Genomic DNA, 26228 nt, shown 5'->3' on the forward strand with positions numbered 1-26228 from the left:
ACAGGTATGAAGACATTCTCAGTGAGTAATAAGACTCATCAACCTAGTGAGACCTTGTTTCCAAATAAAAATAAAATAGGGCTGGGTTGGAGAATGCCCCTAGGTTCAAACCTCACTGCCACAAAAAATAAAAAATAAATAAAAAGGGTTTGGGTTTTTCATCTGGATCCCTGGGTTCATCTCACCACCAAAAAAAAAAAAAAAAATTATGAACTGATCCAGGTGTGGCAGCATAGGCCTGTACTCCCGGTTGCTCAGAGGCTGAAGCAGGAGGATCACAAGTTAGAGACCAGCTCTAAAAAGGGCCGGAGACGTAGCTCAGTGGTAGAGCACTTGAACTTAGCACGCAGGAGGCACTGCTTCAGTCCCTGGTGTCCTTCCACACACCACACAAAGAAAGCATATGGTACGCTCAGCCCCTGCTGTCGGCGGTCCTTTATTCTAAACACGTTTCCTCTACAACAGGCATCACCTCTCCATTCTTATGAAGTTGCTATGAGGATTAAACGAGGTGCGATGTAGAGTGTTTAATATATATAATGTCTTCCAAATGGTAGACACTAAGTGGTATCTTACTTTCACTATAATAATATAGGCTTGATATCATAGGATGCCAAAATTCCTGTGTGTGTGTGCATGCGTGCGTGCGTGTGAGTGAGAGACAGACAGAGAGGGGATTGAATAAAGAGGCATTCTACTTTTGAGCTGTAGCTCAATTTTATATACTTGGAAACAGGGGTCTCACTAGATTGATGAGAGTCTCACAGCTTGCTGAGGCTGTCCTCAAACCCGCGATCCTCCTGTCTCCTTCCAAGTACTGAGATTACAGGCATGCACCACCACGCCTGGCCAAACACTTATAATCCCAAGTACTTGGGAGCCGGAGTCAGGAGGATCACAGGTTGGAAGCTAGCCTTAGCAATGTAGGTCCTCTGCAATTTAGTGAGACTGTGCTTCCAAATAAGAAATAAAACTGGGGTGTATTCAAGTCACCCCTCCATGCCAGTCTGGTATGGAGCTGTATTTCTATTTTCTGTATTTCTATCTTTCTAATAAACTTCTTTAAATCTTCAAAAAAGAAAGAAAGAAAGAAAGAAAGAAAGAAAGAAAGAAAGAAAGAAAGAAAACTGGGTTAGGGTATAACTTGAAAGTAGAATGCCTCTGGGTTCCATCTCCAGTAACACACACACACACACACACACACACACACACACACACACACACTCCTGGAAGTGGAGTGGCTTTCAAGGTGACATGTGAGGTGCATGCCACTAGATGGCGATGTGGCTAGCAATTTGCCCTTATTTTTCTCCAATTTTTATTTTATTTATTTACTCATTTATTTTTCTAGTACCAGGGATTGAACCCAGGAACATTCTACCTCTGAGCTACACCCCCAGCCCTTTTTTTTTTTTTTTTTTTTTTTTGGTGTTACTGGGGTTCCTGGAAGCCCTTCTGTCTCTGGGCTACACTCCCAGACCTATTTTATATTTTTATTTGGAAACAGGGTTTCTTAAGCCAACGCAGCTGGCTTTGAACCTGCGCCATCCTCCTGTCTCTGCCTCCCAAGCGCTGGGATTACAAGCATGCGCCACCACGCCCGGCTTATTTTTATTTTGAAACAGGATCTCACTAGGTTAATGAAAGCCTCAATACTTGTTGAGGCTATCTTTAAACCTACAATCCTCCTGTCTCACCCTCCCAAGTACTGGTATTTCAGGCATGTGCCACCACACCCAACTTTCTCCAAATTTTTGATACTTCAAACCATTTATGGCCAAAGTAGCATACATCTATAATTCCAGTGCTTGGGAGACTAAGACAGGATCTCAGGTTCAAAGCCAGCCTTGGCAATTTAGCAAGACCCTCAGCAACTTAGTGAGACCCTGTTTCAAATTAAAAAGGGTTAAGATTGTAACTCAGACATAGAATACCCCAGAGTTCAACCGCCAATAACAACCAATAAGTGTGTGTGTGTGTGTGTGTGTGTGTGTGTGTGTGTGTGTGTGTGTGTGTAAATAACCAGGGCACTCTATCACTGAGGCACATACCAGCTTTTTTTTTTTTTTTTTTTTGAAGATGGAGTCTCACTAGATTTTTCAGGTGAAACTCAAACTTGGACTCAGCTTCCCAAATCCTTGGGATTGCAGACATGCGCCACCAGGCCCAACAAAACCACTAGATTTTTTTAGAACAAATCAACATGTCACTAAAATCAGTGATACGTTCTAAATAAAAGCATTTGGCAGCTGTACTTCCTCCTTCAAGTCACAGGCCGGGACGGGCTCCCCCCCGGGTCGGGTAGTGTCCCCATCATAAGACACCAGCCTTCTCTGGCGCTGCGTGGACTTCGCGGCTTTCCTGCCTGCTGTCAGCCAGTCTGCACCCACAGGCCCAAGATCCGCACAGAGTATGAGTGCTGACTCTTACATTTAACACTGAAATACTGGGGCCCTGACAAATCTGAGGGCTAACAGTGTTCTTATACAGGATTAGAAACTCAGGAAAGTCCTATGCAAGGAGCTTGAGTTTCTGTGCATCGTGATGACCCGCTTACCTGGAAACTATTTTGACTTCTCAGTTCTCCAGAACCGAGAAGGTTCTCCACACCTGAGTTTAAAGAAAGACGTTCATCACGAGGTCCGTGCAATAAAGACCCGCACTCTGTTACGTAATTAGAAAGCTTGTTGGACATACAGTGTTCTGTTCTGGAACATAAAGTTCTAATTGAGTTTGGTTTTGCTTTTAACCTAAGGTATTAAATGCCGCCGTAGCCAGTGCACAAGAGACTGTATTGAATTAAATACTTTGAGGGCAGTGGTTTGAGAGGAAGACATGGGTGAAGGGGAACCTGCTAGTTGGGGAAACACCATGAGGGGGACATTCCTTTGAGGAGAAAGAAACAGACTGAGGTATGAAGGGAAAGAGCAGCAGGAGGAGGAGCACGCTGCTACTTCTCCTGATACAGATGTGTCCAGCTGTCCTGAGTCCAGGCCACGGTCATCTCCTCAGTCCTTCCTGCCGCACATCTCCCCTTTCTTGGGGAGCAGGGCCTTCCCCTCCTCTTCCTCTTTTCCTATTAGTAGCCTATCGCCTCCCTTGGTGCGTGGTTGTCCTCTTCCTTCAGAGCCCTGGTTGCCTCTGCCTCAGGTAGATTATTATTAAGTGTTTAATGGCGATAAGGGTTGAGGACAGGTAAGGAGGAAAGTCCTTTCATTAAATGCCCAGTGAGAAGGTGAAACGGTGGCCGGACGTGGTGGCGCACGCTTGTAATCCCCGCGCTTGGGAGGCGGAGACAGGAGGATCGCGCAGGTTCGAAGCCAGCCACGCACGCTGGCTTAGGAGACCCTGTTTCCAAATAAAAATGTAAAAATAGGTCTGGGAGTGTAGCCCGGAGGTAGAAGGGCTTCCAGGAACTCCAGTACCACCAAGAAAGAAAAGGTGAAACAGTGAGCTGGGAATGTAGCTCATTGATAAAGTGCTTGCCTAGCATGCACAGGACCCTGGGTTCAATATCCAGCACTGCAAAGGAGAGAGGATTTAAAATAGTGCAATCCCTTGGCAACCATGGAAGTTGTATTAAGTTTAATATGCAAGCCAGTCATGTGTGCCACCTGTAATCCCAGTCCGAGAGGCCAACCTCAGCAATTTCAGAAGACCCTCATCAATTTAGCAAGACCCTGTTTCAAAATTTAAAAAAAAAATTTTTTTTAAATAAAAGGCTGGCATTGTAGATTGGAGGTAGAATGCTACTGGTTCAATTCACAGTACCAAAAAATAAAATTCATTATGTGTAGACCCATCACTTAGCAGTTTCTTTTCTGGTCATCTCCTTTAAGCACCCTGATCTGTCCACAGCAGCACTAAGCTCAAGGATAAGAAGAGGCATAAACTTACAGGGCCCACAGGTTTTTAATATTTTGAAGGGCTGGTGTTGTGTGGGGAGAACATCCACCACATTTCCAGGATCTGGGTCTGAGGGAATGAAAGAAAAGGCCAAACTGCAGGTCTTAGAATAGGGGCTAACCCCAGCCAGGTCTGAAAGCCCAGGCGCCACAGCTCTTGAAGTACACGTTCAAGTTGCAGAGACTCTAATTCCTCCCCAGGAGGAATCCCTCCCACTCCTCTCCACTTTGAACAGCAGGTACCTGTACCTGCCACCTGCACTAGATGACATCACCTACAAGCCCGCCAGAAGGGCACCTGCTTCCTCTTAGCTTCCTCCCATCCCTGTTCTCAGAACCCTACAGAAATTGCTAGCAGAGATTCAAGATTTACTTAAAAAAAAAAAAAATACACTTCCTGGTAGCCTGTTTGCCTTCCTGTGCCTTCAATAAAGCACACAACGAGGCTCCCAGCCCTACCTCTGACTTCAGTCCCTAGTGTGGTTGGAGGGCTGAGCAGGGACTCCTAGACCACATCTCGGAGGTGGATTCCTGTGCCACTGACCACACCCTCTGGAGATGAGCTCAGACCCTTTCACAAGCCGACCCCCAGCCCAAAGGGTTTAATTCTATTAAATTATTTGCCAGTCAACTATTATGACCTAGGGGTTGATGCAGACATCTTTTTTAGGCTGTAAAGTCAGTTCTAGGGTGATGGATTTGTGCTCTCCTGATCTTCCTGCAAAAGGCCAAACTATTTTTTATATTTCCCATCAGCCCCCTAGGTTTCATGCCTACAAAAGTCGGCAAAACTCTTGGATCCTGTGTGGGTCCCTAGGATTTAATGTTAAGTGGTGGAGGCTTTTTTTTTTTTTTTTTTTTTTTTTTTAGTGGTACTGGGGATAAAACCCAGGCACTCTTCCACATCTGGGCTATACTCCAAGACCTATTTAATATTTTATTTGGAAACAGGGTCTGAGGCTGGCTTCAAACTTGTATGGTCCTCCTGTCTCAGTCTCCCAAGTACTGGGATTACAAGTGTGCGCCACCACGCCAGCTAGCCTTTTCTCATTTCTGAGTGAGGAGGTGAGAAAGCTCCAGATTTGGGAAGGGTGAGTATTCCATTACAATAATGACGTTAAAAAAAAAAATTCTGCCCAGCACTGGGGTACACACCTATAATCCCAGCTACTCAGGAGGCTGAGACAGGGGGATCACAAATTCAAAGCCAGCCTGGGCAAAACCCTGACTCAAAATAAATAAAATAATAATAATAAAAGGGGGGGGGCTGGGTGGTAGAGTGCCTCTAGGCTTGATCCCAGTACTACTTAAGAAAAAAGTCTGTAGCCAGGCGTGGTGGCGCACGCTTGTAATCCCTGTGCTTGGGAGGCAGAGACAGGAGTATCGTGCAGGTTCGAAGCCAGCCGTGTTGGCTTAAGGGACCCAGTTTCCAAAAATAAAATAGGTCTGGGAGTGTAGCCCGGAGGTAGAAGGGCTTCCAGGAACCCCAGTACCACCAAAAATAAAAGTAAAAATAAAATATAAAAAAATAAGCCAGGCGTGATGATGACACATGTTTGTAATCCCAGTACTTGGGAGGCTGAGACAGGAGGATCACAGGTTTTCGGCCAGCTCCAGCTACTTAGGCCCTCTGCAACTTAGTGAGACCTTGTTTCAAAATAAAGAATGAAAAATAGGGAGCTGGGCGTGATGGAGCACAGTTGTAATCCCAGCATGTGGGAGACTGAGACAGAAGGATCATGGTTCTCAGACAGCCTCAGCTACTTAGTGGGCCCTTTGCAACTCAGTGAGACCCTGTTTCAAAATAGAGAATAAAAAATAGGGCCAGGCATGGTGGTGCAGGCTTGTAATCCCAGCGCTTGGGAGGCTGAGACAGGAGGATTGCACAGGTTCAAAGCCAGCCTCAGCTACTTAGTGAGACCCTGTTTCCAAAACATATACATATATGTGTGTGTGTGTGTGTGTGTGTGTGTGTGTGTGTGTGTGTGTGTATGGCAGTACTGGGGCTCCTGGAAGCCCTTCTACCTCCGGGCTACACTCCCAGACCTATTTTATATTTTTATTTGGAAACAGGGTCTCTTAAGCCAGCATGGCTGGCTTCAAACCTGCGCTATCCTCCTATCTCCGCCTCCCAAGCATGGGGATTACAAGCGTGTGCCACCACCTAGCTAAAATATATTTTTAAAAAATAAGTCTGGGAGTATAGCCCAGAGGTAGAATGCCTCTAGGTTCCACCCCAGAACCACCAATATATATATATATATATATATATATATATATATATATATATATATATATATATATATATATCTGAGAGTGTAGCTTGGAGATAGGTAGCATGCCCTGGATTCTATCTCCAGTACCACAGAAAAAGAAAGAAAGAAAGAAAGAGTGAGTGGGTGGGTGGGTAGGGAGGTAGGGCTGGGTATGTAGCTCAGAGGTAGAATGCTCCTGGGTTCAGTCCCAGTACTGCAAAATAAATAAATAAATAAAATAGAACTGGCTGTAGCTAGAAGGTAAAATGCCCCTGTGTTCAATCTCCAGTACCACACACACACAAAAAAAAAAAAAAGATGGTGGGCAGAGACAGCACCACAAAGGACTCACTATGGAAGACAGCAGAAAATGCAGATGGTGAAGAGATAGCGGTCAGATGTCTCATCTTCCTGTCTTTCATCCTAATTCCCAATGCAGCCTTTTGTGTGTGTGTGTGTGTGTGTGTGTGTGTGTGTGTGTGTGTGGCACTGGGGGTGGAACCCAGGAGCTTTTCTACCTCTAGGTTATACTCCCAGACCTATTTTATACTTTATTTGGAAACAGGGTCTCACTAAGTTGCTGAGAGCCTCACCAAGTAGCTGAGGCTAGCTTCGAAACCTGTTCTATCTTCCTGTCTCAGCCTCCCAAGTACTGGGATTACAAGCGTGCGCCACCATGCCTGGCATGCAGCCATTTTTTACACAGTGGTATTTCCAGGAGATCCTGTAACTTGCATGTAACAGTGTTTTCCATCCAGATGGGATGCTTCACCCAAACTGGTTGTGACCCAGAGGGAACAGGCTTGCTGCCTTTCTTGGTCTACTCTACTCAACAAAGGCCACTGTTGAGCCAGGCGCCTATAATCCCGGTACTTCAGAAGCTGAGACTGGACGATCCTTAGTTTGAAGCCAGCCTTAGGAGCTTAGCAAGATTTTATTGTTTAGCCAGGCGTGGTGGCGCACGCTTGTAATCCCAGCATTCGGGAGGCTGAGACAGGAGGATCGCGGTTCACGGACAGCCTCAGCTACTTAGTGAGGCCCTCTGCAACTCAGTGAGACCCTGTTTCAAAATAAAGAATAAAAAATTGGGCAGGGGGTGTACCTTGGAGGTCAAATGCCCCTGGGTTCCATCCCCAGATCAACAAAACAAAAAAAAAAGATTCTATTGTTGAAAAAAAATTTTTTTTTTCAAAAAGGGCTGATGGCGCAGCTGAGAGGTAGAATGCCCCTGGGTCCAGAGGCAGCTGTTTAACAACTTAGGCAGCTGTGCCCTCTGCTGGCCTACTCTAGAATATAGTCAAATCGGGCCTGTATTACACACCTGTCCATGCTCGAGGGATGATGAGTCTTGCAGGCAACTCCATGTCTTCAGGGCTACACCCTCAATTCCACCAGCCTCTGGTGGAAAGTCCCTGGGCCAGCAGGGCACGGGGGCACACGCCTGCAGTCCCAGTGCTTGTGAGGCTGAGACAGAAGGACTGCAGGTTGGAGGCCAGCCTCAGCAACTTAGCGAGACCCTGTTTCAAAATTTAAAGCAATGAAGGGCAGGGTTTGGAGGTGGAATGTCCCTAGCTTCGATCTCCAAAAAAAAGAAATGAAGAAAGAAAAACGTAGTTAGAACTACAGTGATTGCTTCTGCACTGAACATATACAAACTCTTCTTTTTTTTGGATCTGGGAATGAAACACAGGGGTATTCAACCTCTGAGCTATACCTCCTGCCCTATTTTTTATTCTTTATTTTGAAACCGGGTCTCACTGAGTTGCAGAGGGCCTAAGTAGCTGAGGCTGTCTGCGAACCTCCATCCTCCTGTCTCAGCCTCCCGAATGCTGGGATTACAAGTGTGCGCCACCATGCCCAGTTTACAAACTCTTCTTAACATTATTCTCTAGTCACCTATTTATGTTGCATTAGGTATTATAAGTAATCTAGAGGTGTCCAGGTACCATGGTGAACACCTGAAATCCCAGGACTTAAAAGGCTGAGACAGAAGGATCTCAGGTTTGAAGCCAGCCTTAGCAACTCAGCTAGACCCTCAGCAACCTAGTGAGAGCCTTGTTTCAATTTTTTTTCAGCTGGGTGTGGTGGCATATGCTTGGAATCCCAGCATTTGGGAGGCTGAGACAGGAGGATCATGGTTCACATACAGCCTCAGCTGATTAATGAGTCCCTTGGCCACTCACTGAGACCCTGTTTCAAAATAAAGAATAAAAAACAGGACTTGGGGGGTGTGGCTCAGAGGTAGAATCCCCCCTGGGTTTCATCCAGTGCCTTTACCACACACACAAAAAAAATCCTTTTTTTTTTTTTTTTTGGGTACTGAACCTAGGGGTCATTCAACCTCTGAGCTACATCCCCAGCCCTATTTTTTATTCTTTATTTTGAAACAGAATCTCACAAAGTGGCAGAGAACCTTACTAAGTAACTGAGGCTGGCTGTGAACTTGAAAAATCCTCCTGTCTTAGCCTCCTAAGTACTGAGATTACAAGCATCCACCCCCATGCCCAGTTCAAAATTTTAAAAATTATAATAATAAGCCAGTCGTGGTGGGGCACACTCTGTACTTGGGAGGCTCAGACAGGAGAATCCCAAGTTTGAAGCCACTTTCAGCAACTTAGTGAGACCCTGTTTCAAAACAAAAAATGAAGCAGGGTGTGGTGGCGCACACTTGTAATCCCAGCATTTGGGAGGCTGAGACTGGAGGATCACAATTCATGGCCAGCCTCAGCTACTAAGTGAGGCCCTTTGCAACTCTGTGAGACCCTGTTTTAAAATAAAGAAAAAGCCGGGCGTGGTGGCGCACGCTTGTAATCCCAGCATTTGGGAGGCTGAGACCTGAAGGATCGCGGTTCGCGGACAGCCTCAGCTACTCAGTGAGGCCCTCTGCAACTCATTGAGACCAGGTTTCAAAATAAAGAATAAGCTGGGCGTGGTGGCACACGCTTGTAATCCCAGCACTTGGGAGGCTGAGACAGGAGGATCACACAGGTTCGAAGCCAGCCTCAGCTACTTAGTGAGGCTCCCAGCAACTTAGTGAGACCCTGTTTCCAAATAAAATATAAAATAGGTCTGGGAGTATAGTCCAGAGGTAGAAAAGCCCCTGGGTTCCACCCCCAGTACCACCAAAAAAAAAAAAAAAGAATAAATAAATAAATAAAATTTAAAAAAAATAAAGAATAAAAAATAGGGCAGGGGGTTGGAGGTAAAATGCCCCTGGGTTCCATCCCCAGACCTGCAATTAATTAATTAATTAATTAATTAAAGAATAAAAAATAGGGCTGGGGATGTAGCTTGAAGGTAGAATGCCCCTGGGTTCTATCCCCAGTACCACAAAGTAAATGATGATGATGATGGTGATGATGATGGTGATGGTGATGATGATGATGATGATGGTGGTGGTGGTGGTGATGATGTGGTGATGTTGACTATGGTGATGATGGTGATGGTGATGACGTTGATGGTGATGATGGTGCTGCTAGTGATGACGGTGATGGTGATGTTGATGATGGTGATGGTGATGATAGTGGTGCTGATAGTGATGACGGTGATGATGGTGATGGTGATGGTGGTGATGATGGTGGTGCTGATAGTGATGACAGTGATGGTGATGATGGTGGCTCCAGTAGCGGTGGCAGCAGCTGGGAGTTTAGTCCCCAGTACAAAAAAAAAAAAAAAAAATGAGATAACTAAAGGAATACATATAAATGAAAAAGATAAGCTCAAGGTCTGAGCCCAATAATCTTTGGATAATTCGAGAATCAGAAGCAATAAAGAAATGGCCATAAAAGTGGGAAAGAAACTAGTAAAGTGTGGCATCATGGAAGCCAAGGAGAGACAGAACGAGCCACTGTGGGCAGCGCTGCAGAGGTGTTGGATACAACGAGAACTAACATTGGATGCCACGTGGTTTCTCTAATCTCCCCTGCCTCATAATGAAATAGCTTGTTTTAACTCTTCCCAGGTGGTAGCAGATACCAATATAAGTGCCATAGCAACTCAGCTTGAAAACATGTCTACAAGCGGCCACCTTGGCTCCCCCACTGCTGAGCACCACTCAGAAGACTCAGAGTGAGTACTCTAGTTGCAGAGGGCCCCAGGGGGTGGGGGCGCACTCTTGAGAACTTCCCCATACCATACCAAGTAGGGAAGGAGGGGAGGGCAGGGGAGGAGAGGAGAGGAGAGGTCACATTACTTTTTCCAGTTCCAAGAGAAGTCGCCAGGTTTCCTTGCCTCGCACAGGGCTCCACTCAGTACCCGACCTCTTCAAAGACCATCACTGCGGGGCCGGCACACACTGCTGTGGTCACTGTGACACGGTGCCCAGCGTTCTTCCCTAAGAAACCACAGATGTATGGCCCAGGTGCTCCCTGCTCTCTTGTACAAGGAACCATGTTCTTTCTACTTTCTAAAGCTAAAATCTTGTTCCAAGATTGAATTTGCTGTCCTACTCACTGGCATGTTTCACTGAAGCTAATCATTGCCATGAAAATTACCCATTAGAGCAGTGTTTTCTAAAACCAGAATGTACATGGATGAGGAGCATGTTTCGAGATGATACTTCTTCAGGCCCTTCCTATCCTTAGAGATTCTAACTAGATGATCTGCAGTAGAATCAGAAACCTACCTTTATCAAGTTTCCCAGCGTGATTCTGCTTACAGACAGGCAAGGAGCCATACTCTGAGAATGCTGCCTCTTGGTACCAGCAGCGCCTGGTCACTAGAAGGTGCTCAATAAGTGCTTGTTGACTTATCTTGATAGTTCATTTGAAGATGTCATGAGCTCACCTATTCCCAATTTTTTTCCCAATAGTTTATCAACTTAATAAAGTTTGTTTTTCTTGAGGAAAGAATATTAAATTAAGTTCATTCTACTTTCTTCTCATTATCAAAAGAATGCATGCATTAAAATACAGCAAAAAATAGAGCTGGGCGTGGTGGTGCACGCTTGTAATCCCAGTATTCCGGAGGCTGAGACCGGAGGACTGCAGTTCACAGACAGCCTCAGCTACTTAGCGAAGCCCTCTGCAACTTAGCGAGACCCTGTTTCAAAATAAAGAATAAAAAACAGGGCAGGGGGTGTAGCTCGGAGGTCGAATGTTCCTGGGTTCCAGCCCCAGACCCACAAAAAAAAGAAAAAAAATACAGAAAAAATATAAACATATGACATTTTCAAGGTATGACTGCCCTTGAAAACTAAGAGCTAAGTGTGGCAGCACACACCTGTCATCCCTGTACAGAGGAGGCTGAGACAGGATGATCACAGGTTCAAGACCAGCCTTAGCACTTTAGTGCGGTTCTCAGCAACCTAGAGAGACTCTGTTTCCAAATAAGAAATAAAACCAGCTTGAGAGCCGGGCATGGTGGTGCACACTTGTAATCCAGGTCCTTAGGAGGCTGAGACAGGAGGATCTGAGTTCGTGGTCAGCTTCAACTACTTAGTGAGGCCCTCTGAAACTTAGTGAGAACCTGTTTCAAAAATAAAGAATGAAAATTCAAGCTGGGGGTGTAGCTCAGAGATAGAATGCCCCTGGGTTCAATCCCAGCACCACCAAAAAAAAAAAAAAAAAAGGAAAAGAAAAGAAAAGAAAACCAGTCTGGGGATATACCTAAAAGGAAGTAGAATATCTCTGGGTTCAGCCCTCAGTACCACATGCACACATGAAAGAAAGAAAGAAAGAAAGAAAGAAAGAAAGAAAGAAAGAAAGAAAGAAAGAGAAAGAGAAGCAAAGAAAGAAAGAAAGAGAGAGAGAGAAAGAAAGAAAATTAAGCCAGATACAGTGGCACATAGCTATAATCCCAGTATTTTGGGAGGCTGAGACAGGAGGATCACAGGTTCAAGGTCAGCCTCAGCAACTTAGACCCTATTTCCAGATAAGAACTAAAATAGGGCTGGGAAAGTGGGGATTAGCTCAGCATTAGAATGCCCTCGGGTTCGATCCCCAGCATCACAGAAAAAGAAAAGAAAATTAGGGCCAGGCATGGTGGCTCATGCCTATAATCCCAGTACTTGGGAGGTTGCAATGGGAAGATTACAGGTTTGAGGCTAGTCTCAGAAACTTAGCAACTTAGTGAAACCCCGTTTCAAAATAAAAATAAAATAGATCTGGGGGTGTAGATCAGAAGTGGAATGCCCCTGGGTTCAATCCCCAGTATCACACACGCAAAAGAAAATTAGGACCTTTATAGAAGAATACTTTAGCATCCTTTGATGTGGCTATGGAAATAGTGATTGCCTTGTAGCTAGACTTGTTGGCACATACCTGTAATCCCAGTAAATGAGAGGCTAAGACAGAAGGATCACAGGTTTGTGACTAACTTCAGCAACTTAGCAAAACCCTGTCTTAAAGTAAAAAATAAAAAGGGCTGGAAGTATAGCTTGGAAGTAAAATGCCCCTGGGTTTGATCCCCAGTGCTACCAAAAAAAAAAAAAAAAGCCTTGTAATCCCGATTTTTCCCATAAAATAACAGTTTATGGAAAATCAGGACCCACTAGCATTATTTAAAAAAAAAAAAAACTTTGCAACTCAGACCCTGTTTCAAAATAAAGAATAAAAAATAGGGCTGGAGGTGGAGCTCAGAGATAGAATGCCCCAGGGTTCCATCCCTCGTACCACAAAAAAAATTAAAAATAAATAAAGCCAAGCTGGGCGTGGTGGCACATGCTTGTAATCCCAGCATTTGGAAGGCTGACACAAGAGGATCGCATAGGTTCAAAACCAGCTTCAGCTACTTAGTGAGGCTCTCAGAAACCTAGTGAGACCCTGTGTCCAAATAAAGTATAAAATAGGTCTGGGACAGCCAGGCATGGTGGCACACGCTTGTAATCCCGCATTTAGGAGGCTGAGACAGGAGGGTCACGCAGGTTCGAAGCCAGCCTCAGCTCTGAGTGAGGCTCCCAGCAACTTAGACCCTATTTCCAAATAAAGTATAAAATAGGTCTGGGAGTATAGCCCAGAGGTAGAAAAGCCCCTGGGTTCTACCCCCAGTACCACAAAAAAAGAAAAAGCCAGGCATGGTGGCTATACTAAACAAAGCTTGTAATCCCAGTATTTAGGATGCTGAGACAGAAGATCACAGGTTCAAGGATAGCCTCAGTGGGTCTCTCACTAAGTGGAACCTGGTTTTCCAAATTAAAAAATAATAGCTTGCCATGGTGCTACATGCTTATAATTCCAGTACTTGGAGGCTAAGACAGGAGGATCACAGGTTCATGGGCAGCCTCAGCAATTTAGTGAGAAATAAAGAATAAAAACAGGACTAGTGGTATAGCTCAGAAATGGACTGCCCCTGGGTTCAGTCCCCAGTAATACACACACACAAAAAAAAGAAAAAAATTAGAAATTATTTATCATCCCACCACTGATAACACTTAAGAGATTTTTTTAAAATTATACACACTTATAATCCTAATACTTGGGAGGCTGAGACAGGAGGATCACAGGTTTGAGGACAGCCTCAGCAAATAGTGAGACTCAGGAACCTGGTTAGACCCTGTTTCAAGACAAAAAATAAAAAGATAGAATGCCCTTGGGTTCAATCCCTAGTATTACTCCAAAAACAACAACAAAAAAAAAATAGTCATCTATATGAAAATGAAGGAAAATGCTGGGAGTGGTGGTGCATGCTTGTAATCCCAGCATTCTGGAGGCTGAGACTGGAGGATTGCAGTTCGCGGACAGCCTCAGCTACTTAGTTTGGCCCTCTGCAACTTAGTGAGACCCTGTCTCAAAATAAAGAAGAAAAAAATAGGGCAGGGGGTGTAGCTCAGAGATCAAGTGCCTCTGGTTTCCATCCCCAGACCTGCAAAAAAAAAAAAGGGGGGGGGAGAGAAAGAAAGAGAAGGAAGGAAGGAAGGAAGGAAGGAAGGAAGGAAGGAAGGAAGGAAGGAAGGAAGGAAGGAAAACTGATAGATCAGAAATGTCATAGATGGGCATGGTGGTGCACACCTGTAATCCCATTACTTGGGAGGCTGAGACAGGAGGATCACAGATTTGAGGACAGTCTCAGCAAGTAGTGAGACTCTCATCAACCTAGTAAGACCCTGTTTCCAAGTAAAAATAAAATAGGGCTAGGGATGTAGCTGAGAAGTAGAATGCCCCTGGGTCAATCCCCAGTGCTACAATCAATCAGTGTATGTCAGGACACTGTGAGATTAATGGAAATGGCTCCATCCATTTCTCTCTCTCCCTCCCTCCCTCCCTCCCTGAAAACGCCAGCCTGGTTGTGAACATGCACAACTGTGAAAAAACTGGCTCAGGGCTTCTAGGCTCCCTTTCCAATATCCTTGGAAATGGGGGATCTGTTTGAAATAGGACACATGAATCAAATCCATGCCTCACCAGTGGGCCATTACAGAGAGTACTCATAGGGCCACAGAATGATAAAAGGTGGAGCCTTCTTCATGGTGTCACTACTACTCGGCCAGCAGGGATCATTCATCATTTTTTCAACAGGTATTTATTGAGTGCCTAAGTGCTAGGTCCTAAGAATTCAAACACAGAAATGTAGGAAAAGATATTTCCCTGGTTCTTATGGACCTGCCAAAGTATTGGAACAACAGACCCATAAATGCATGGCTATGAAAGAGTTGCTAAGCATAGGAGAGCCACGTTCAATGAGGGAGCATCCTGCAAAACCATGGAGATGGGGCCCAACTCAATTAGAAAGTTTACTCAGAGAAGCCGATGCTTAAGCTGAGTTTTAAAGGAATTGCAGTATGTGGGGTGACATGCAAAACATGGAAAAACTGATTTGGCCATTACTGTAGATACCTGCTGTATATAACGACCATATCAAGCAATGACTGGTATCTGCATGAGCCAGCTGAAAGTCAACCCTAAAATAAGCCAGGCAAAAATGAGGTGGGCGAGAAAGAAGAGTAATCAGACAGAACAGCATATTCAGAGGTCACTGTACCTAAATACACAGGTAGCTGAGTTCCTCTCAGACATGCCCGATGCCACAAAACAAGTGACACTGTTGAATCGAATGCAATGTTTAGATCAAGTAATGATCAGTCAAGTAAAGATTCAAGTAAAGTCATAGAGGCTGAGGAGCCAGACCTGCTTAGGCTTCTACCCACTGAATGTAGCAGCATTTGGGAATAAGAAACTGGCATCAGCTAAGCTTAGATTAAATTGCTGGAGCCCGCATAGGTAATTTAATTTTTAGTGTTGTTTCTGAGAGAGAAGACTTCCACATTGGATGAAGCTTTGAAAACCTAAATTATACATTTGAAACAGATTTCCTTTATCCATCTTGCTTCACCTTGGTTTCTGTCTTCCATGCTGGATATTAGTTCTCATTTACACAGTCATGATCCTGAGTTTCTGACAAGCCAGTTCTTAGTGTGGGAGTATTCAAAGACCCAGATTTGGGGAACTGGTAGGTAGAGGGGAAAGATGGTTACATAATGACAGTAGGTAGATAGAATCGGGGCCATCCTGGAAATTCAGACCAAGGCAGTCAGGAAAGTTCCCACCCAGGTGCAAGTAGTGGGCAGGCATGACCAGGTCCTCACACAGATGGGCTACCAGGTCCTGAGCCATCAGCCTGCCGTTACCTGCTGTGGACCTGAGGCCACCTGAAAACTGCAGTCTCCCACCACACCAACTGGACGTTCCTCCTCTCTGGCCATGCACATTCGAGACAGTTTTCTTCAGCTTTAAACAGTGCCTTTAAGAGTTCAAAACTAGCCGGGCGTGGTGACACACGCTTGTAATCCCAGTACATGGGAGGCTGAGAAAGGAGGATCACACAGGTTCAGAGTCAGCCTCAGCTACTTAGCAAGGCTCTCGGCAAATTAGTGAGGCCCTATTTCTGAATAAAATATAAAAATAGGTCTGGGAGTGTAGCTTAGAGGTAGAAAGCCCCTGGGTTCCATCCCCAGTACCACAAAAAAGAGGGTCTCAGGTAGCGCTTAAAAGTAGAAATGCCCCAGGGTTTAATCCCTAGTACCAAAAAAAAGTTAAGAATATTAAGCACAAAGAAAGTGCTTTGACAATTTCAGCATCATGACTAAAGTCACTAACTGGAAAGCAGTGCGTTTTATGCAGGAGAAACCCCTGAATCATCAAGAATATTGGTGACAAGTTGGCATGACATGGACAATTTTAAAATGAGCTCCTAGATCGCGTTCTGAGACTTTGATTTGGTAAAGCAGCCTTCATAGCTTCACAATATGAAAGCCTCTCTCAAATCTCTGTTCTTCCATTAAAATGAAATTCCCTTTCAGTCTCGACTCTCTAATTAAACAGCATGCATTGTGCTTTCAGAACACCTCCACCTAAGATTATTACTTTGGAGAAAGGCTCTGAAGGATTGGGGTTTAGTATTGTAGGGGGTTATGGAAGTCCCCATGGAGACCTGCCAATTTATGTCAAGACTATATTTGCCAAGGTATTTTTTCCTTTTTACTATACTTCTTTTAAATCAAAGCTAGGTGAGATTTTTTTAACTGCTTTGTGTTGCTTTATTTTGGGTTACACGTGTGTGTGTGTGTGTCTGCTTATGTGGAACCTTATAAGAAATCCCTATATTAGTGAAAGAAAAGTTCCTTTACAATAGTAGAGTCACAAGAATTTTCTTTGGGTTTCCTTACAGAAGGGAGTCACGGATTTCAAGTGGTGTCTTCTTTCTGCCACACTATTTAGGAGCTGACCTTGGATGTATAGGTCTAGGCTAGAAAAGATACTTTGCCTTAGCCTTTACAAAAATATATCAGAGCCAAGCGTGGTGATGCACATTTGTACTCCCAGCATTTGGGAGGCTGAGATAGGAGGATCGCAGTTCATGAACAGCCTCGGCTACTTAGGCCCTTTGCAACTCAGTGAGACCCTGTTTCAAAATAAAGAATAAAAAATAGGGCTGGGGGGTGTCGCTCGAAGGTAAAATGCCCCTGGGTTCCATCCCAGTACTGCAAAAAAAAGAAAGGAAGGAAGGAAGGAAGAAAGGAAAGAAAGAAAGAAAATATATATCAGAAGAGTAAAATTAAAAAAAGGATCCAACACCAGAGGGCTTAATAGCTAACTGGAAAGCTCTGTACAAGCCTAAAAATCATCAAGAATAATAATAATGGCTGCCCAAGCCTGTGGTGGTTCACACGTGTAATTCCAGTACTTGGGAGGCTGAGACAGGAGAATCATAGGTTTGAGGCCACCCTCAACAACTTAGGGAGACTGCTTCAGAATTAAATAGAGAGAGGGATGGGGTGGCTCGGAAGTAAAATCCCCATGGGCTCAATTCCCAATACCATGTAAATAATGGCACTGCCCATCATTGAAAACCTCAGTACATGTTAGTTTAAGGCGGTTACTCTTGTCTACTACTCTGCCACGTACTTACTGAGTTAGACTAACACTGGGTAATAATGTTTCAGAAAATTAAACATTACTTCAACATATCCCAGTTAGTGGCCATGATGTCCACTCCTACTGTTACTTCTAAATGGCTCTTAGAAGTCGGGTATGGCGGCGCATGCTTGTAAACCCAGCATTAGGAAGGCTGAGACAGGAGGATCATGGTTTGTGAACAGCCTTGTTACTTAATGAGGTCCTTTGCAACTCATTGAGATCCCGTTTCAAATTAAAGAATAAAAAATAAGTCGGGCGTGGTGGTGTACGCATGTAATCCCAGCATTTGAGAAGCTGAGAAAGGAGGATCGCGGTTTGTGGACAGCCTCAGCTACTTAGTGAGGTCCTTTGCAACTCAGTGAGACCCTGTTTCAAAATAAAGAATAAAAAATAGGGCTGGGGGTGTAGCTTGGAGGTCGAATGTCACTGGGTTCCATCCCCAGTATCTCTCATACACACACACACACACACACACACACACACACACACACACACACACACACTAGGACTGGGGGTATAGCTCAGCAGTAAAATGCCCCTGGGTTCCTTCCTCATTGCTATACACACAATAAAAAAAGAATAAAAAATAGGATTGGGAGTATAGCTCGGAGGTAGAATGCCCCTGAGTTCTATACCCAGTACCGCAAATAAATAAATAAACAAACAAACAAACAAACAAATAAATAAATGCTCTTAGAGTAATTATTAACTTTGCTGTATGTCTTTACATTGGAATTTAATTTTATTATATATTTTGAAGATCATTGAGAAGTGTTTAGTATTGGTATAACTTTTTTCTTGGTAGGTTTTATCATAATCATTTGTTTATAGACTAATCCAATTGCTTCCTGCTGCTGTGGTTTCCTAAAGAAAAAAGGGCTTTTGAGCCCACCATGTGGTGGCACGTGCCTGCCACCAGGGATCCAGGTTCGAAGCCAGCCTCAGCAACATAATGAAACCCTGTTTCAAAATAAAAAGGACCAAAGCTGGGCGTGGTAGCGCAGGCTTGTAATCTCAGCATTTGGGAGGCTAAGACAGGAGGATCACGGTTCTCAGCCAGCCTCAGCTACTTAGTGAAGTCCTCCGCAACTCAGTGAGACCCTGTTGCAAATAAAGAATAAAAAATAGGTCCCGGAAGCCCGGTGTGGTGTCGCACACTTGTAATCCCAGTGCTTGGGAGGCTGAGACAGGAGGATGGCACAGGTTCAGAGCCAGCCTCAGCTACTTAGTGAGGCTCTCAGCAACTTAGTGAGACCCTGTTTCCAAATAAAGTATAAAATAGGTAGGTCTGGGAGTATAACCCAGAGGCAGAAAAGCCCCTGGGTTCCACCAAAAATAATACTAATAATAATAGGGCTTGGGTGTAACTCGGAAGTAGAATGCCCCTGGGTTCCATCCCCAGTGCTGCAAAAAAAGAAAATAAATACAAATAAAAAGGGTTAGAGTAGGCCGGGCGTGGTGGCGCACGCTTGTAATCCCCGCGCTTGGGAGGCGGAGACAGGAGGATCGCGCAGGTTCGAAGCCAGCCGCGCGCGCTGGCTTAGGAGACCCTGTTTCTAAATAAAAATATAAAAATAGGTCTGGGAGTGTAGCCCAGAGGTAGAAGGGCTTCCAGGAACCCCAGTACCACCAAAAAATAATACTAATAAAAAGGGCTAGAGTATAGATCAGAGGTAGAATGCTTCTTAGTTCAATCCCCAGTACCAAAAACAGCAAGGAAAAAGAAAAGAACTTCAAAAGGAAAAGTAAAGTAGAGCCTGTCTCTTTCTAGAAATTCATATTATACATTAAATGCAAAGTTATTTTACATGTACAGATCTTGTCCCCTGCTAATTGGGCCTGATATCTGATCCATGTCACTTGGACCACACTGGGCAGCTACAGACATACCCACCTGTTTCGTCTTGCTGGAGTGCCTGCTAAGAAGCTATGTGAAGCTGGGCACGGTGGTGCATGCCTGTAATCCCAGTACTCAGGAGGCTGGCACAGGAAGAACACAGATCAAGGCCAGCCTCAGCAACTTAGGAAGACCTGATTCAAAATTAAAATTTTAAAAAACAGCTAAATAAAGCCGTGGTGGTACACACTTGTAATCCCAGTACTTGGGAGGCTGAGACAGGAGGATCACACAGGTTTGCAGGCAGCTTCAGCTACTTACTGAGGCTCTCAGCAACTTAGTGAGGCCTTGTTTCCAAATAAAATAGAAAATAGGGCTGAGAGTATAGCCCGGAGGTAGAAAAGCCCCTGGATCTACTCCCAGTACCACAAAAAAAATAAATAAATAAACACAGCTAGAGGCTAGGTTCCATTCCCAATATAGGAAGGGAGGGAGGGAGAGAAGGAAGGGAGAAATGAAGAAAAAGAAATAAAAGGTCATTTTGTTTTGTTTTGTTTTGTTTTGTTGTATGTGGTGCTGACTTCAAACCTGTGCAATCCTCCTGTCTCCGCCTCCCTAGCGCGGGGATTACAAGCATGCGCCACCACGCCCAGCTTTTTTTTTTTTTTTTTTTTTTTTTTTTGGGTGGTACTGGGGTTCCTGGAAGCCCTACTACCTCCGGGCTACACTCCCAGACCTATTTTTACATTTTTATTTGGAAACAGGGTCTCCTAAACCAGCGCGCGTGGCTGGCTTCGAACCTGCGCGATCCTCCTGTCTCTGCCTCCCAAGCGCGGGAATTACAAGCGTGCGCCGCCACGCCCGGCTATTTTTTTGTCTTGAAACAAGATTTTGCTAGGTTGCTGAGAGTCTGGTGCATTGTTGAAGCTGCCTGCAATCCTTCTGTGTCAGCCTCCTAAGTACTAGGATTACAGGCATGTACCGCCATGCCCAACTGGAACTAAGTATTATTCTTAAGGGGACATTGTTATACATTTGGGAGAGGTACTAGGGACTGAACTCAAGAGTATTCTACCTCCGAGTTATAACCCCAGCCCTTTTATTTTTTATTTTGAAACAGGGGCTTGCTAAGTTGCTGAGGGTCTCACTAAATTGAACATGCAAGCCTCCTGTCTCAGCCTTCCAAGTACTGGGATTACAAGCCTGGGCTACCATTGTTATACTTTGCTTTTGAAAGAGCAGCTGTTGATAAGGGTGGTAGGATGGCTATAGAGTGAACCTCCATGTTTAAGCAAGTACTGCTGCACGCCTTCACCTGTCAACCCCCTGAGTGTTTGTCATCACCAGTCACCAGTGATAACTGTGACTACACCAGCTGCCGTCCAGAGAGAGGGCTGGTTGGCCTCGAAGGCCTTTTGACTTGGTGATTTAGTAAGACCCTTTGCAACTTCAATGAGACCTTATTTCAAAATAGGGAATGAAAAAATAGCAGCCAGACAGGTGGCCCACGCTTATAATCCCAGCACTCGGGAGGCTGATCACAGTTCAAGGCAGCCTCAGCCATTTAGTGAGGCCCTTTGCAACTCAGTGAGACCCTGTTTCAAAATAAAGAATAAAAAAATAGGGCTGGGAGTGTAGCTCAGAGGTAGAAGGCCCTGGATTCAATTCCCAGTACCACAAAAAATAAATAAAAATTTTAAAAAGAATAAAACATAGGGCTAGGGTATAGCTTGGAGGTAAAATGCCCCTGAGTTTCATTCCCAGTACCTAAATAAATAAATAAATAAATAAATAAATAAATAAATAAATAACTTTATTGTATGGTTTATACAAGATTCCTACCCTTTTAAGAGTAGAAATTCTAGATAATTGCCTCAGGACCACCAGCCCCTGTCACAGTGGACACAGGTCTCAGGAGCACAAGCCTCTGGGCTCTGGGCTCAGCCCCCACCAACTCTCATCTCCCCAGCACTTTGACCTCATGTACAGGACTTCAGCCCTGACTTTTCAAGGGCCTCGCTAAGTAGCTGAGGCTGTCCGCGAACCGTGATCCTCCTGTCTCAGCCTCCTGAATGCTGGGATTACAAGCGTGCGCCACCACACCTGGCTAGTACATTTCTATACTAGTATTTTGTTTAGATGATTTATAATTATAGTTACACAGTTATTATTCAAATGATGTCTCCCCTATTTTTCTTAATTTAAAACATTGCCAAGAAAGCACTGTAATTGGTGTTTTTTAAGGTCACGCTTTAACTATGCACACAAGCGCAGGCTAGCAGTTTCATGTGAACGTAACATAAACTATCTGCCCTGGATTGACCAAGCGTGTCTCTTGTTTGTAGGGTGCGGCTGCAGATGACGGACGATTAAAGCGAGGCGATCAGATTTTAGCAGTCAATGGCGAACCCCTGGAAGGTGTCACCCATGAGCAAGCTGTTGCCATTCTAAAACACCAGGCAGGGACTGTAGCTCTGACTGTGCTGCCCTGAGTCACGGGTCCTCACGAGCCAGATGTCCTTGATGAAAGTATCCAGAGGAAGAGGAAGTTTGGGGTGGACATAAAAAGCCACCTCCACTAAAAGCCCCCATCCTTCTCACCATCTCACCCTCTGCCTGGGAGTGAGCCTGAGGTTTCAGGTGGACTCCCCAGTCAACAGTCACCTGCGTGGCTTTCCAGCGTCTTTCACCCCTTGGTGAGGCTCATTTCCAAACTTTGAATGAGTCTTCTCTGATTTGCTTCATTTAACATGGACGCTTAGAAGTAGCCATTACCACCAATCATGCTGGGGCACGCCTGAAATCCCAGTACTTGGGAGGCTAAGACAGGAGGATCCCAAGTTCAAGGCCAGTTGCAGCAACTTAAGAGAAACACTCAGCAGCTTAGCAAAACCCTGTTTCAAAATAAAATAGGGCTGGGAGTGTAACTCAGAGGTAGAATGCACCTGGTCCATCCCCATTACCACGCACACAGGCACACTCACACACACACACAAACACAAGTATTTGCAGAAACCGGAGTTATCAACCTTGCACCCTCCTCGCCATCCCCTGTTCATGCAGAGGCCTCCCCACAGGCTCCTGTCTCCTCTGGCGTTGAACAGAAGTGAACACTAAGCAACTTGTCGTCTCTCTTATGGTGACTTGGGTGATTGTCTCTTCAAGTAAGCCAGTACGTCGGCAGTGCAATTAACTTCCCCGTGATGAAACACCCACCTTCTCCAAAGGGAAATTGCCGTACTCTTCTATGTGACTGATAGTCAAATAAGTCTCCGGTTCATTTCTCTAGACAGAAGTTTATATGTTAGTCGTTGCTAATTTTGACAAGTCAATTTGCAGTCTGTAATCTCCAGAACATTTCGAAAGGCTTTCCAATGGTTTTCTAAGCAACATAAGTGCGTCCCCCTGAACAGTCGCAACTGATTCTCCGCAAGAGCAGGTTAGTCTTCTGAATGCTGGCAAGGCTGACAAGTCCAGGCCGGCCAGGTTCCCCTGGAAGTCACGGCATCTCAGTAGCCCCTGTCATTCCTACCATCAGGATCCCCGGGAGGAGGCGGTGGCCCCAGAACCGCACTGCAGAGCCCACCAAGCTTGGCCTCGGCTCAGATGAGGTGTGGCGGCTTTGGCCTTGTGCGGAGGACAGTGACAAGTTTGATTATCCTTCCCTTTGCCTCGGGACCAGTCAGCACAGCAGTGCGGTGTGCGGGAGCCAGATGGATGACACACAGTGACCAAGGAAATGACCTGGGCCTGGGGACTGCAATTATCCCACCAGCACTGGGGAGGCTGAGATGGGAGGGCCAGACATTTAGGCCAGCCTCGGCAATTTAGCAAGACCTTGTTAATAAATAAATAAATAAATAAATAAATAAATAAATAAAACATTTTTAAAAAGCAATTTTAAAGGGTTGGCATGTAAGCCGGGGTGCACACTTGTAATCCCAGCACTTGGGAGCCTGAGACAGGAGGATCTCAGGTTTGCAGCCAGCCTTTGCAACTTAGTGAGGCCCTCCGCAACTTAGACCTTGATTCAAAGTAAAGAATAAAAAATAGGGCTGGGAGTGCTGCTCAGAGGTAGAATGCCCCTGAGTTCAACCCCCCCCAGTTCCACCAAAAAAAAAGTTTGGGGAGTGCCTCAGAGGTTAAAAAAAAGTGCTTGGCTGATGTTAGCTGGTCTCCAGGGAGCCTCCTATTTGTTGAAGTTTTACATGCAAAGAAAGCTACTGTGGCCGAAAACATAAGAATACCTATAAAGTTGATTATGGGAAATCTTGTTCATTTATTATTATCAAAAAAGGGAAAATTCAATATGCTACAGGTTCTTCCATTAAAAAAAAAAAAAAAGTACCATGAAGGATAAGTACCAGGGTCGGTAGAAGTAGCTCAGCACTATTTAATTACAAAACAGTGCTACAGATTGTATTTGCAGAAACTGGAGTCCCAGCCTCGCGCCCTCCTCTCGCCGTCCCCGTTCACGCAGAGGCCTGACCACAAGCTCCCGTCTCATCTGATGTTGAACACGAGTGAACACTAAGCAACTTGTCGTCTCTCTCATGACTTGATGGGCTCTAATTTAAAATGTTATTTAATAAGTGTTGATTCTAATTGAGAATTATCTCTGAGTAGATGAAATCACAAAGTGCATTAACTCCTGCTGGAATATTCTGTGGCTATTCCCAAGTCTAGAGTGCCTAAATCTTAAATCAAAAATGTATTGAGTCTTTTTTGAAATTCAGCTTTGGGGATTTCTAACGTATCTAAGCTGCGTGGGGTGTTTGGTGTGTGAGAAGTGGCCGACCTCAGAATGTTCTGTGTCAGTCACATGCAAGAACAGCTCAGGAAGCCAAGATGGGCAGACACCCCAGAGACCCTTGAAAAGGCACCTTAAACCTACGTATACCTGCGATTCTTTTGACATGTGATTCTGCTTAATTTTGTTGGAATGGATATTAAATAAACAATTTGAAATAATATGCCATCATTGTGTTTCTTTTTTTCTTTTTTTTTTTCTTTCTTTTTTTTCTTTTTGCAGTACTGGGGATGGAACCCAGGAGCATTCTACCTCCAAGCTACACCCTCAGCCCTACTTTTTTTTTTATTATTTATTTTGAAATAGGTGCACATGCCGGGCATGGTGGTGCACGCTTGTAATCCCCGCACTTGGGAGGCTGAGACAGGAGGATCGCGCAGGTTCGAAGCCAGCCTCAGCTGCTTAGTGAGGCTCTCAGTAACTTAGTGAGACCCTGTTTCCAAAAAAATATTAAAAAATGGGTCTAGGAGTATAGCCCAGAGGTAGAAAGCCTCTGGGTTCTACCCCCAGTACAAAAAAAAAAAAAAAAAAAGCCAGGCGTGGTGGCACAGGTTTATAATCCCCAAGTTTGGGAGGCGGAGACAGGATTGCGCAAGTTTGAAGCCAGCCATTGCTGATTTAAGAGACCCTGTTTCCAAATTTTTTTTTTTTTTTTTAGTATAAAAATAGGTCTGGGAGTGTAGCCCGGAAGTAGAAGGGTTTCCAGGAACCCCAGTACCAACAAAAACCAAAAAAAAATAAGTTGGGCATGGTGGCACACACTTGTAATCACAGTACTTGGGAGGCTGACAGGAAGATCACAGGTTCAAAGTCAACCTCAGCAACATAGTGAGGTTCTCAGCAATCTAGTGAAACCTTGTTTCCAAAGAAGAAATAAAATCGGGTGTAGCTTGGAGGTAGGATAAACACCTGGGGATAAAAACCAGGGGCATTTCACCTCCAAGCTACACCTCAGCCCTTATTCTTTATTTTGAAACAGGGTCTCACCAAGTTGTGGAGGGCCTCACTAAGTAGCTGAGGCTGACAGTGAACCTGTGATCCTCCTGTCTCAGGCTCCCAAGTACTGAGATTATAAGCGTGCACCACCCTGCCAGCATGCAAGAATTGTTTTGTTTGAAGGTCCTCAAAGAAGGTATACATGTGTTACTGTGAATTGAACCCAGGGGCACTCTGTACTCCAGCCCTATTTTATTATTTTGAAACAAGGCCTCACTAAGTTGCTGAGGCTGGCCTCGAACCTGTGATCCCCCCCTCTCTCAGCCTTCCAAGTCTGGGGATTGCAGGTGTGTGCTACCAGCTCCTGAGAGGATTCTAATGTGCAGCCAGAGTTAGAAACAGCTGTTTCACACCTTCTCACAAGGACCTGACTTAAGGACTTTCACTCCCAGGCTACTGTAAAAATATTCAGACTTTCTGTCCCATCAGAAATCAGCCTTTTCTCGAGAAGGTGAGCCTTTGGGAAGAGGAATGCAAAACTGAACGTTCTAGGCCCAGAAGGTCTTTGGATCCTTACCGCCTGTGTAAGTGCCCGGATGGCTAGTGCAGAGACCCCCAAAGGATCTCCCGACTTCGTGCGGCGGCGCCGGCCTGCGACGCCTCGTACTGCCGCGCGAGGGCGCACGAGAGGCGGCGCGATCTTTGGTCTCCGGAATCCGCAGCATAGAGAGTGGAGGAGAAAGAATCTTCATTTCACAGAGCCCGGGTTTGGACCTAGAGAGGGGGAAAGGGTCGGCGGGGAGACCCGCCTGCAGTCAAAGCTTTCCTGGCCTCCACTGCGAACAGGGCCTCAGAATGTCGACGCCCCTGCCAGCCAGGTCGTACGCGGACAGTGCAGGGCAGTGGAGGCGATCCTCATGCGCGCCCTCCAGTCTCCGCTCCGCCATCAGCCGGCTGATAGTTTGCCTGGCCCTTGACACTGTGCAGGAAGGCACAGATCGGCCGGCTTCAAGTCTTGGAAGTGGGTTCAGTTCTCAGGGGTCCATTTCCAGGACCTGCACGTTGAAAGAGTCCTGTGGCTATATTGTTATCGTTTTGTTGTATAGTCACAGCACGTTCTCGGTGCTACTGTGG

At 45.1% G+C, this 26228-nt stretch overlaps 1 protein-coding gene across 3 annotated transcripts in view; it reads left to right on the forward strand.

The window, feature by feature from the left end:
- Positions 1-21840, forward strand: part of PATJ (PATJ crumbs cell polarity complex component) — a gene marked incomplete at both ends in the record, with an annotated part of 372146 nt that extends 350306 nt beyond the window's left edge. For all 3 annotated transcript variants that reach the window (XM_080692386.1, XM_080692387.1, XM_080692385.1), the window contains 3 exons: positions 10122-10228; positions 16435-16558; positions 21694-21840. In XM_080692386.1, the coding sequence (XP_080548512.1) occupies positions 10122-10228; positions 16435-16558; positions 21694-21840 (378 nt within the window). The remainder of the gene's footprint in view (positions 1-10121; positions 10229-16434; positions 16559-21693) is intronic.
- Between the last annotated feature and the right edge of the window lie 4388 nt (positions 21841-26228).

Source organism: Muscardinus avellanarius (genome assembly GCF_963383645.1).
Source record: "Muscardinus avellanarius genome assembly, chromosome: 3".
Classification (NCBI taxonomy): domain Eukaryota; kingdom Metazoa; phylum Chordata; class Mammalia; order Rodentia; family Gliridae; genus Muscardinus; species Muscardinus avellanarius.